We start from the raw sequence: 13,049 nt of genomic DNA, 5'->3' as shown, positions 1-13,049 counted from the left end.
ATCATCCTAGACTACAACCGCAACAAGGGAGGTGTGGACAACCTAGATAAGGTGATTGGAACATACAGCTGCAGAAGGATGACTGCCCGCTGGCCCCTGGTCATCTTCCACAACATCATTGATGTTTCGTCCTACAATGCCTTTGTGATTTGGAGAGAGATCAACCCGACCTGGATGTCTCGTAAGCAGAACAAGAGGAGGGTGTTCCTGGAGAAGCTAAATGCACTTGTAATTCCACTCATTGAAAGAAGGAAGCATGTCAGAAGCCTCAGCAGCAGTTGTGAAAGCTATTCAGAGTGCAGGATCTCCTGATCAACCTGAGGATCCAGCTACCACAGCCACTTCCCCAACTAGGGCAAGTAAGAGGAAGAGATGTCAGCTCTGCCCTCAAAAGAAGGACTGTAAAACACATACTGTGTGCTGCACAGGGCCGGCCCGTGGCATAGGCCGTATAGGCAAATGCTAAGGGCGCCGTTCATCAGGGGGCGCCACGCCAGTGCCACAAATGTTGGAGAGAAAAAAAAAAAGTAAAAAAAAAAGTTGGGACTATTAAAATAATCCCACGTTGATTAAAATGCAAAGTAAAGCCTATTTAATAGAAATATTATTTGTTACAACAGTACACCCCCCCTTCCCGTATCATGACTCTTTTTGGACGTCACCACATAAAAAAATCAACACAAGATGTCAAAACGGCCAAAACTGTCAGGTGCCCAGGGAAGAAAAAAGAGAAAAGAAGAGGAGGAGAAACGAGAAAAAGACAAAGGTAGCAGGTAGGTAACGTTAGCCTACATGAAATTATTTGTCTGTTACAGAATGTGATAGTAACCTGGCTTTTTAGCATTAAGCTAATGTTACATGATTCGGCAATTGCTAATCAATAAATAGCTAGTTCTGTTTTAACGTCGGGTTAATATTGTGGAGGGGGCTAAATTGTTATGGAAAATAATAACGTAACGTTAGGTAATTACAGTACTCCCTGGTGTACAGTAATTTGTAAGTCATTCTAGTTAATGCAATATTAAAAAGCACAAATAGAGAACTCTGTAGGATCCCCTTTTTTTGTAATATAGTTGTTAAAGTCATACTGGTTTGACATCTTGTTTTGTGCAGTGCCTTATTTATATTGTATTTTTAATGTATTTTATGCAACTTGTTGACACGTTTTATTTTGTGTTTATGTATGTAAAAAATATTGTATTTCATATATTCATTTTTTGTATTCATTTATTTATCCATATTTTTTTTAATCTGGTTAACTATTCTGATTGTTAATTTGCTTTCTTTAACTAAAAAAAAAGATCAAAGACAAAGCTATTCGGTTTCTTGTGAGTATATACACTTCACTGTCGATGTGGGGGGGCGCCACCTAAAATCTTGCCTAGGGCGCCAGATTGGTTAGGGTGCCGCCTGGTGCTGCAGGTGTAAGAAATATATCTGCAAAGGCTGCGCACTTTCATACTGCCCTACATGTGCCAATTAGGGTTAGTTGATTAGTTAATTAGTTGAATGGGTTATGTTATTTTTCATATTTTTGTATTGTACATTGTCTTCAATTGTTCATTGGAGAAAGAAAAGAAAGAAAGTGAGTCATTGGGATGAATAAAAATGCATTCTAAACGCACATTATTTTGCTTTTCTTAAGTTATAGAAATGAAGTGAAGAGGGAAAACTCAGTTATTCACACATTTTGTGGTGAATGACAAGTTGTTTCTTCAAGCAAGATGAAATTTGGTGTTTAAATTCAATTAAGCTGCTTATATTAGGGGTTTTGTGAAGACGGGTCATTTTGACCCAGAGGACACGAGGTGTATACAGGAAATGAGGACAACACGAGGGTTAAGTCCCATCTTAAAACTCATTTGTATACGCTGGCCTTTAAATAGACCCCCCTTTCAGACCAGTTGATTTGCTGTCTCTTTTCTGCTCTGCCCCCCTCTCCTGTGTGGAGAGGTTATTAGGTGACCACAGATGATGAGCTAGCTGTTCAAAGTCGGGACCCGGGGTGGACCACTCATCTGTTCATCAGTTGGGGACGTCTCTGCGCTGCTGACCTCCACTCAAGATGATCTCCTGCTGGCCCCACTATGGACTGGACTCTCACACTATTAACTAGATCCACTCGACGTCCACTGCACTGGTCGCCCAGGGGGGGTTCCCCACATCTGCGGTCCCCTCCAAGGTTTCTCATTGTAATCCCATCGGGTTGAGTTTTTTCTTGCCCTGATGTGGGATCTGAGCCCTTTGAGACACTCGTGATTAAGGGCTATATAAATAAACTTTGATTGATTTGATTGATACTACTGTATTGTGTTGAGTAATAAAATGGTGACTTTAGTGAGATACAGTACACTTGCCATACAGTTCCTGGTGATAGTTACACGAAAACAAATCCCTCAGTCATTCTGACCTTGATCCCCTGGATAAATCAGCAGTCGGCGGGGGTCACTTCTACACCTTCAAGCGTCTGCCTTCCTCGGCAGTTAACCCCTGTCAGTCAGCTGTCACTCGCCCTGTTGCTCTGTTCCCACGAGGCTCGGCCCGTATCTTTTACTCCTCACAGCTCCATCTCGGGGGCTCATTGATTTATCATTCTGTGAGTGTGAAATGGATTGTCTGTCTTTCGCATCACAGAGAGGAGGAGATCCTCCGAGGCTCCCCGAACACTTTAATGGGACTTAAACATGCTGTTAATTTACTAGCTACGATGTCAACATTAGACGGCAGAGAGACAAAAAAAATAACAATTATGTAGAAGCTTTTCGGTGGAGTGTTCCTCTTAAAGGCCTACTGAAACCCACTACTACCGACCACGCAGTCTGATAGTTTATATATCAATGATGAAATCTTAACATTGCAACACATGCCAATACGGCCGGGTTAACTTATAAAGTGCAATTTTAAATTTCCCGCGAAACTTCTGGTTGAAAACGTCTATGTATGAGGACGTTTGCGCGTGACGTCGATGGTTGAAACGGAAGTATTCGGACACATTGTATCCCAATACAAACAGCTCTGTTTTCATCACAAAATTCCACAGTATTCTGGACATCTATGTTGGTGAATCTTTTGCAATTTGTTTAATGAACAATGGAGACTGCAAAGAAGAAAGCTGTAGGTGGGATCGGTGTATTAGCGGCTGGCTGCAGCAACACAACCAGGAGGACTTTGACTTGGATAGCAGACGCGCTATCCGACGCTAGCCGCCGACCGCATCGATGATCGGGTGAAGTCCTTCGTCGCGCCGTCGATCGCTGGAACGCAGGTGAGCACGATTGTTGATGAGCAGATGAGGGCTGGCGTAGGTGGAGCGCTAATGTTTTTATCATAGCTCTGACGAGGTCCCGTAGCTAAGTTAGCTTCAATGGCGTCGTTAGCAACCGCATTGCTAGGCTTTGACAGGCGGCACAGCATTAACCGTCTAGTTACAGGTCCAGTGTTTGGTTCGGTGTCTCCTGATAGTAGTATTGTTGATCTTCTGTCTATCCTTCCAGTCAGGGGCTTATTTCTTTTGTTTCTATCTGCATTTAAGCACGATGTTATCACGTTTGCTCCGTAGCTAAAGTGCTTCACCGATGTATTGTCGTGAAGATAAAAGTCACTGTGAATGTCCATTTCGCGTTCTCGACTCTCATTTTCAAAAGGATATAGTATCCGAGGTGGTTTAAAATACAAATCCGTGATCCACAATAGAAAAAGGAGAAAGTGTGGAATCCAATGAGCCCTTTTACCTAAGTTACGGTCAGAGCGAAAAAAGATACGTCCTGCACTGCACTCTAGTCCTTCACTCTCACGTTACTCATCCACGAATCTTTCATCCTCGCTCAAATTAATGGGGTAATCGTCGCTTTCTCGGTCCTAATCGCTCTCGCTGCTGGTGTAAACAATGGGGAAATGTGAGGAGCCTTTCAACCTGCGACGTCACGGTACTTCCGGTACAGGCAAGGCTTTTTTTTATCAGCGACCAAAAGTTGCGAACTTTATCATCGATGTTCTCTACTAAATCCTTTCAGCAAAAATATGGCAATATCGCGAAATGATCAAGTATGACACATAGAATGGATCTGCTATCCCCGTTTAAATAAAATAAATTCATTTCAGTAGGCCTTTAAACTCATGGAAGGTGTTAAATCCTCTCTACTTTTTCCCCGCACGGTGATAAAGGAGCGTTCATTGTTCTCCAGGTCCACATTGTGGAGAAAGGAACAGGCTGCTACCTGCAATTATCCCTGCTCAGCCAGCCATAGTTCGCGAGGATGCTGAGCAACAGCTGGCTGGTTTCCCATCTACACACACACACACACACACACACACACACACACACACACACACACACACACACACACACACACACACACACACACACACACACACACACACACACACACACACACACACACACACACACACACACACACACACACACACACACACACACACACACACACACACACACACAAGATGCACGTGTACTTCCTCTTGCACTCACCCGCCATGGAGCTTGATTAATACAGGACGATGCTCACAGCGGCGCCTTCCGCAGGATCAGAAGGGATGCAGGAAGATGCGCTATATTGTAGAGTCACATCCTTGTATGTCCAACATACAAGAAAAAAGCCATAGATCAGGCCGAATGGATTTTAACAAGCAGTCCTGCACACCTATGATAAAAAGAATCCATGTCCTCGAGCAGCAGCTGTTGAGGCAAAAAGATACGATTATTGCTGAGGGGTGCAAAAATGTACCCCAGCAAGCCCAATACAGTGTATGCCGTATGACATGACGCCTGTTTGTCCAAGCAGCAATTGCTGACAATAATATATATGCTCGCTGATTTTGGTTGACGCAGTCAGAGAAGTATTAATAGAACAAGAACATGTTTTGAAATAATGGTTAGTGTGGTTACTGCAGTGTTTTTCAACCTTTTTTGAGCCAAGGCACATTTTTGTGCGTTGAAAAATCCGGAGGCACACCACCAGCAGAAATCATTAAAAAACACAAAACTCAAGTTGACAGTAAAAAGTCGTTGTCGCAATTGTTGGATATGACTTTAAACCACAACCAAGCATGCATCACTATAGCTCTTGTCTCAAAGTAGGTGTACTGTCACGACCTGTCACATCACGCCGTGACTCATTTTGAGTTTTTTGCTGTTTTCCTGTGTGTAATATTTTAGTTCTTGTCTTGCGCTCCTATTTTGGTGGCTTTTTCTCTTTTTTTGGTATTTTCCTGTAGCAGTTTCATGTCTTCCTTTGCACTATATTTCCCGCATCTACTTTGTTTTAGCAATCAAGAATATTTCAGATGTTTTTATCCTTCTTTGTGGGGACATTGTTGATTGTCATGTCATGTTATCTAACACATATGTAAAATATGTGTTAGATTATAGGGCAATGCGTATATTGTATTGTGCACTTATATTGCCACATATCAGCTACTGTGTGGAAGTGTGGGGGAACACATAAAAGAGTAACATAAAGGCATTGTATCAACTACAGAAAAGAGCTATAAGGATTATTCATGAAGTAGATGATCTAGAACACACTAACATATTATTTATTAATTCTGCTTTATTGAAACCACAGGAGCTAGTAAAGTTACAGACATTATGTGTTATGTTTAAGGCTAAAAGTAAAACATTACCAGCAAATTTACAAACAATGTTTGTCATCACTTCTGAGAATGAAGAGCACAGAAGAAAAGGTCATTTCAAACATCAGTATTCAAGGACAACTTTAAAACAAATGTGTACATCAGTGGTGGGGGTTCAACTATGGAATTCTCTTTACAATGAGATAAAAGACAGTAAAAATATATTCCAATTGAAAGAAATACATAAAGATAGAACAATAAGATCATATGGACAGCCATAAGTGTTTACATTTTGCTTAAAATGTATTATTTTACTTATTTTTTTGTCTGGTTTTGGTATCATCCCGTGAGGTGTATATTACTTTTTTTTGTTCAGTTTGTATGTACTTCATGAAGTTTTGCACTTTTTTGTGTGTGTTTTTTGTTTGTTTTCATTATATTTGGATGTATTTGTTTGGTTTGTATGCTATCCATTAAGTAAGACTACGTATTATGTTGAAGGGGGCAGGAAAACATAAGATTTTCTTCATCCTGTTCCTTCTCAGGCATTGGTGTGTAAATGTGTGTTTAGTTGCTGAGGTTTAATTGTCTATTGATCAAAGATGCACATCGATGAAGGAGATAAATAAAAAATGAATGAAATGAATGAATGAATGTTCGGATGTACATTGTGGACGCCGTCTTTGCTCCACAGTAAGTCTTTGCTGTCGTCCAGCATTCTTTTTTTGTTTACTTTGTAGCCAGTTCAGTTTTAGTTTCGTTCTGCATAGCCTTCTCTAAGCTTCAATGCCTTTTCTTAGGGGCACTCATCTTTTGTTTATTTTTGGTTTAAGCATTAGACACCTTTTTACCCGCACACTGTGTTCCGCTGTTTCCGACATCTACAAAGCAATTAGCCACCGGCTGCCACCTACTGATATGGAAGAGTATTACACGGTTACTCTGCCGAGCTCTAGGCAGCACCAACCATTCAACAACACATAATTTGCAGACTATAGTTACCGGTTTGCAAAAAATAGTTTTAACCCATATAGGTGAAATTAGATAATCTCCCACGGCACACCAGACTGTATCTTACGGCGCACACTAGTGCCGCGGCACAGTGGTTGAAAAACACTGTGTTACTGAATATACTGGTTGAGGGAAATCTGCTGCCTCCAGGGCTTCCACAAGCTCAGCTGGAACTGTCTGCTTCTCTCAGTCACCGACGCACCCAAGCACTGCCATTAAGTCAAAAGTTCAGAAATATATAAAACAGAAGGTGAAAATCACAATGTTGAAATTGGTAAAAACTGAAAAATAAAAGCTCAGTCATTAAAAACTGGATGAAGATCGACACTGAAAACACATTTTTATTTTTTTCATTTTTCAATGGAATCTTCCTTAGTGTCAAATCATCTTTTCTCCAATGCCAAACTGAATGGCATCTCCATAGATCCATAATCTGCTTGTTTTATTGCTTGATGCTAAGATTATCTTAACCACCTGAGGACATTCGATTTTAATCATCTTCAAAGTCATACAGGAAATAAAAGTCCTGATGTTTTTGAAGGGTGTAAAAACATTTTCCTTCTTTCGCTCAAATTTCCCAAAAATTTCAGTCCTAATCAAACATGTAATGTTTAATAAATGTTTAACCCTTTTGATCAGATCAGGACACTGATCGCTGACTTTGTGGAGTGGTCTCAGGCGAACCACCTGCTCCTAAACGTGGACAAGACCAAATAACCCCTGTGGAGCCCATCAAAAATCCAGGGCCGGGAGGTGGCAGTACAATTACCTGGGAGTCCACTTGAACAGCAGACTGGACTGGAAGGACAACAGCAAAGCTGTATCCAAGAAGGGCATGAGCAGATTATTTTTCCTGAGGAAGCTTAGGCCCTTTAAAGGCCTACTGAAACCCACTACTACCGACCACGCAGTCTGATAGTTTATATATCAATGATGAAATCTTAACATTATAACACATGCCAATACGGCCGGGTTAACTTATAAAGTGACATTTTAAATTTGCCGCTAAACTTCCGGTTCGAAACGCCTCTGAGGATGACGTATGCGCGTGACGTAGACCGGCGAACACGGGTATGCCTTCCACATTGAAGCCAATACGAAAAAGCTCTGTTTTCATTTCATAATTCCACAGTATTCTGGACATCTGTGTTTGTGAATCTGTTTCAATCATGTTCATTGCATTATGGAGAAGGAAGCCGAGCAAGCAAAGAAGAAAGTTGTCGGTGCGAAATGGACGTATTTTTCGAACGTAGTCAGCCACAACAGTACACAGCCGGCGCTTCTTTGTTTACATTCCCGAAAGATGCAGTCAAGATGGAAGAACTCGGATAACAGAGACTCTAACCAGGAGGACTTTTGACTTGGATACACAGACGCCTGTAGAGAACTGGGACAACACAGACTCTTACCAGGATTACTTTGATTTGGATGACAAAGACGCAGACGTGCTACTGTGAGTATGCAGCTTTGGCTTTTTTTTGCGTATGTACGTAACTTTTTTAAAATATATAAGCTTTATGAACCTTGGGTTAGGTGAACGGTCTTTTGGGCTGAGTGATTGTGTGTGTTGATCATGTGTTTGAATTGTATTGGCGTGTTCTATGGAGCTAGGAGCTAGCAGAGGAGCTAGGAGCTAGCATAACACGTACCGTACCGTACGTGCGCGTCACGTACGTAACTTTTTAAAAATATATAAGCTTTATGAACCTTGGGTTAGGTGAACGGTCTTTTGGGCTGAGTGATTGTGTGTGTTGATCAGGTGTTTGAATTGTATTGGCGTGTTCTATGGAGCTAGGAGCTAGCAGAGGAGCTAGGAGCTAGCATAACACGTACCGTACCGTACGTGTGCGTCACGTACGTAACTTTTTAAAAATATATAAGCTTTATGAACCTTGGGTTAGGTGAACGGTCTTTTGGGCTGAGTGATTGTGTGTGTTGATCAGGTGTTTGAATTGTATTGGCGTGTTCTATGGAGCTAGGAGCTAGCAGAGGAGCTAGGAGCTAGCATAACAAACACGCAGGTGTTATTATGCAGGATTAATTTGTGGCATATTAAATATAAGCCTGGTTGTGTTGTGGCTAATAGAGTATATATATGTCTTGTGTTTATTTACTGTTGTAGTCATTCCCAGCTGAATATCAGGTCACCCCCGGCTCTCACAGCATCTTCCCTATCTGAATAGCTTCAACTAGTCCTTCACTTGCACTTTACTCATCCACAAATCTTTCATCCTCGCTCAAATTAATGGGGAAATTGTCGCTTTCTCGGTCCGAATCTCTCTCACTTCATGCGGCCATCATTGTAAACAATAGGGAACTTTGCGTATATGTTCAACTGACTACGTCACGCTACTTCCGGCAGGTGCAAGCCTTTTTTTTTTATCAGACACCAAAAGTTGCAATCTTTATCGTCGTTGTTCTATACTAAATCCTTTCAGCAAAAATATGGCAATATCGCGAAATGATCAAGTATGACACATAGAATGGATCTGCTATCCCCGTTTAAATAAAAAAAATTCATTTCAGTAGGCCTTTAATGTGTGCAGCGAGCTGTTGGAGATCTTTTTTTCAGTCTGTTGTGGCCAGTGCCCTGTACTTTGCAGTGGTTTGTTGGGGGAGCAGCACCAGCAAAAGGGACTTAAACCAGCTTGACAAACTGATCCGGAAAGCCAGCCAAACTATTGGCACGCAGTTGGAGGCGTTTTGTGTCAGTTAGGGACAGGAGGACACTAGACAAACTGCTCGCCTATCATGGACAATCCTGCCCACCCACTCCACCAGACAGTTGAGGGACAGTGGAGCTCATACTCCAACAGGCTCCTTCACCTTTGTTCCCAGTGTTCGATTCAAGATCCAGCTGTATAATCCCTCGCCTTACAGCAATAGATGATATCTGTCTATTACCTGACCGCTTCTATGGTAGCTACCTCTCTTTGTTTATCATGTATATTTTCTGCCGGATCTACTCTCTATTTTATGCTGCCCTTTTTTTGTTGTTGCTGCAGCTGTTATATATACTGTAATATTGTACATGGTAATTGGGATTTGTTATATATTATAAAAAATATAATATAATAATATATCAGTATATATTATATAGTGTATATATAATATGTATATATTACATATATGTATATTGCTCCTATGGCACATTTTTAGTCTGTACCTGCATTATCCTTTCCATCCTTTGTCATTGAGCTACTGTATGGAACAATTTCCCTTGTGGATCAATAAAGCTTGTCTAAGTCTAAGTCTATAATGTCACGGGTTTAAATTAGTAAAATAACTAATTTTAACCCTCCTTTTTGCATTGAAGAGACCTCCCAGATTATATTGTTCTCAGGCTGTTTAAATAAAGAATCAAAGAGCAACACTTTATTCTACACAAAGTAGTAAGTACAATCAAAAGCAATACCAGCGCTGGAGAGAAGACCGAGCTGACTAAAGTCCTGTGCCTTCTCTAAAATGGTCGCCCTCCTCATGTGCTTTTGTCCACCTTGCTGCAGCGCCTTGGCGGAGATTGAAACCGAAAGTTAGCTTTCCGTGTGTGTTCAGCACACGCACATTGTTTACTTTTACTTTCCGCACCTGGTATATCCGAAAACCATTAGATCTAGAGTGAATAATATTTGTGTGTTTGGATAGATTAGATCAGTGGTTCTAAACCTTTTTTCAGTGATGTACCCCCTGTGAATTTGTTTTTAATTCAAGTACCCCCTAATCAGAGCAAAGCATTTTTGGTTGGAAAAAAAGAGATAAAGAAGTAAAATACAGCACTATGTCATCAGTTTCTGATTTATTAAATTGTATAACAGTGCAAAATATTGCTCATTTGAAGTGGTCTTTCTTGAACTATTTAGAAAAAAAGATAGGTTTTTATTCATATTTATAAAGGAATTTTGAATTGTTGCTATTTTTAGAATATTTAAAAAAAATCTCACGTACCCCTTGGCACACCTTCAAGTACCCCCAGGGGTACGCATACCCCCATTTGAGAACCACTGGATTAGATCATTGTTTTTATCTTCATCGAATAAAACTAAGTCCAAAGCTAGTAACTTCTTTTGAAGGTGTTCAATTTTGCTCAATGGTGTGAAAATATTCCACTAACATATTAAGATTAAGATTAAGATTAAAGTACCAATGATTGTCACACACACACTAGATGTGGTGAAATTTGTCCTCTGCATTTGTCCCATCCCCTTGGGGAGCAGTGGGCAGCAGCGGCGCCGCGCCCGGGAATCATTTTGGTTGCAAACGTATACTAATTGAAATCTACAAGAATGCCTTCAAGGGGTTTAAATTAAAAACAAAAAAAACATTACATGTTTGGTATTTTTGTTTAGGGCTGAATTTGATTGAGACATTTGAGCAAAGAAAGTAAAAAAAAAAGAATCTAAAATATTTTTATGCCCTTTGAAAAATGAAATAAATTTTGGTTTTGGGGAATTGTGGAATAGCTGTCAGTGTATGTACACCTGTGAAAGAATTTGACATAAAAAAATAAAAAAAACTTGAGGAATCATGTGTAATGGAGTAACAAAAAAATTATAGCCAAACATATAACTAAAATTTACTAGAAGGACAAAAAAAGTCAGCCTTTAACTAAACCTCATGGTTATTTCCATTCTCGTCACCTGCATTGTATGATTACACTAAAAAAATGCAAGTTTACGAGGGAATATCAAAAATAGCCAGCACCATACCTCTTTTCCTTGCAGGAGATATCTCCATCTAGTGGACCTTTGCTACTCTGTGACAACAATCCACATACAACAAAAATTAGGTTTATCATAAAAAAACAATGAGCTCATTATAACACAGCATTACTATTATTCATTTAGATCTTTTTTTGTTACAAACCATCATACCAGGTCTACATCACTTTGAGGAAGGAGTCTTGTATCATGTTCTCCACTTCTTCTACCAACACGCTATAGTCTGCTTCACAAACCGGGTGTCCCTGTCTGTATCCTCCTCTGACGCATGTCATGATGTCCCTGTGCGTTCCTGGTATGGCCGCGGTCCGCCGCAGCGTTTCCAGCTGCTCCAAAGGACCCTGTGGCATATTCTCCATTTGCAGAGCTTTGAACACAGCGGGCGCAAATTTGCCGTAGTGGGCGGTGGAACAAATCACTACGGGACACGTGGCGTCCTGCAGCCTGTCGGCCACAACTTTCGCCACGGCAGTGTGCGTGTCCATGATGTAGCCGGCCTGCGCGTGGACGCTCCGGATGGCGGCCAGGCAGTCCGCTTCAGAGCACCAGCCGGCCTGCACTTCCTGCTGAATCCTGCCAAGAAGCGGGCCAGGAAGTCGAAAGTGCTGCTGTCTGTCTAAGCGTGCGAACAAGTCCTTGACGAGTCGGCCGTCGCCGTCTGAGACGTGATAGATGAACCTCTCCAGGTTGGAGGACTTCAGGATGTCTATAGCCGGGGAGTGGCTCGGGTTCAAACGGCGCTCCCGGAGATCGTAGTCGCCCGTGTTGATCAAGTCTGAGACCACGCGGTTGTGGTTGGAAGCACATAGGACTTTTCTTATGGGGATCCCCATTTCCCTGGCGTACACGGCTGACATGGCGTTCCCAAAGTTGCCTGTTGGGATGCAAACGTCCACCGGCTCTCCGAAACAGATCACGCCATCCCGGCACAAGTTTAGGTACGCAGTAGAATGGTAAACCACCTGTAGGGAGAAGGAATGATTAAAGCATTTTCATATGGACAGTTACTAGGGCTGTGAATCTTTGGGTGCCACACCATTCGATTCGATTCTTAGGGGTAACGATTCAATTAAGATTGAATATTTCTATGTATTCACCAATGTGTCACAATCATGCATTTATTCAATCGATAACAGACAGAAATTTTTTTAACTGGTACTCAAATGGAATTAAATGCATAAAAGACATTTATTTCGAGGACAGTCTTGAGTCATTTGCGCAATTGCGAATCAAATTCAATTTGTCCCAATTCAGTTGGTTTCGCTATTTGCAGGTAAGAAAATGTATTAAAGAAAACATTTCAAAGTCTCAGCTGGTAAATGAAAAACACCCTCTCTTAGAATTACTAAATGTATCACCTACAAGTAAAAAGCTTAATGTCAAACTTGCCGGCTGCTTCATTATGCCCATGACGTCAGCAGACGGTGTTAAAAGAGCATGGGAACAGGAACTAAGAACAACAATACTTAAACAGCAATGGGAACGGACACTCTCTCAAATTCACAATTGCTCAATTAAAGGCCTACTGAAACCCACTACTACCGACCACGCAGTCTGATAGTTTATATATCAATGATGAAATCTTAACATTATAACACATGCCAATACGGCCGGGTTAACTTATAAAGTGACATTTTAAATTTGCCGCTAAACTTCCGGTTCGAAACGCCTCTGAGGATGACGTATGCGTGTGACGTAGCCCGGCGAACACGGGTATGCCTTCCACAT

General features: G+C 41.2%; 2 protein-coding genes across 5 annotated transcripts in view; both read right to left on the bottom strand.

Moving 5' to 3' along the window:
- gpr158a (G protein-coupled receptor 158a) overlaps positions 1-11,357 on the bottom strand; it is a 188,240-nt gene extending 176,883 nt beyond the window's left edge. For 3 of the 4 annotated variants that reach the window (XM_062020954.1, XM_062020958.1, XM_062020956.1), the window contains exons 1-2: positions 11,310-11,357; positions 4,490-4,696 (exon numbers count right to left, since the gene is read on the bottom strand). The gene's annotated coding sequence lies outside the window, so the exon portion shown is untranslated. The remainder of the gene's footprint in view (positions 1-4,489; positions 4,697-11,309) is intronic. The other variant, XM_062020955.1, reaches the window with a different exon arrangement.
- A 111-nt stretch (positions 11,358-11,468) lies between these two features.
- The window catches only part of LOC133629887 (threonine synthase-like 1), a 211,311-nt gene continuing 209,730 nt past the window's right edge, over positions 11,469-13,049 (bottom strand). The window contains 1 exon segment of the mRNA XM_062020959.1: positions 11,469-12,283. Coding sequence (XP_061876943.1) covers positions 11,480-12,283 — 804 coding nt within the window. The 3' untranslated portion in view covers positions 11,469-11,479.

The sequence above is a fragment of the Entelurus aequoreus genome, linkage group LG15 (genome assembly GCF_033978785.1).
Source record: "Entelurus aequoreus isolate RoL-2023_Sb linkage group LG15, RoL_Eaeq_v1.1, whole genome shotgun sequence".
NCBI lineage: Eukaryota > Metazoa > Chordata > Actinopteri > Syngnathiformes > Syngnathidae > Entelurus > Entelurus aequoreus.
This window is presented reverse-complemented; position numbering and strand designations above follow the sequence as displayed.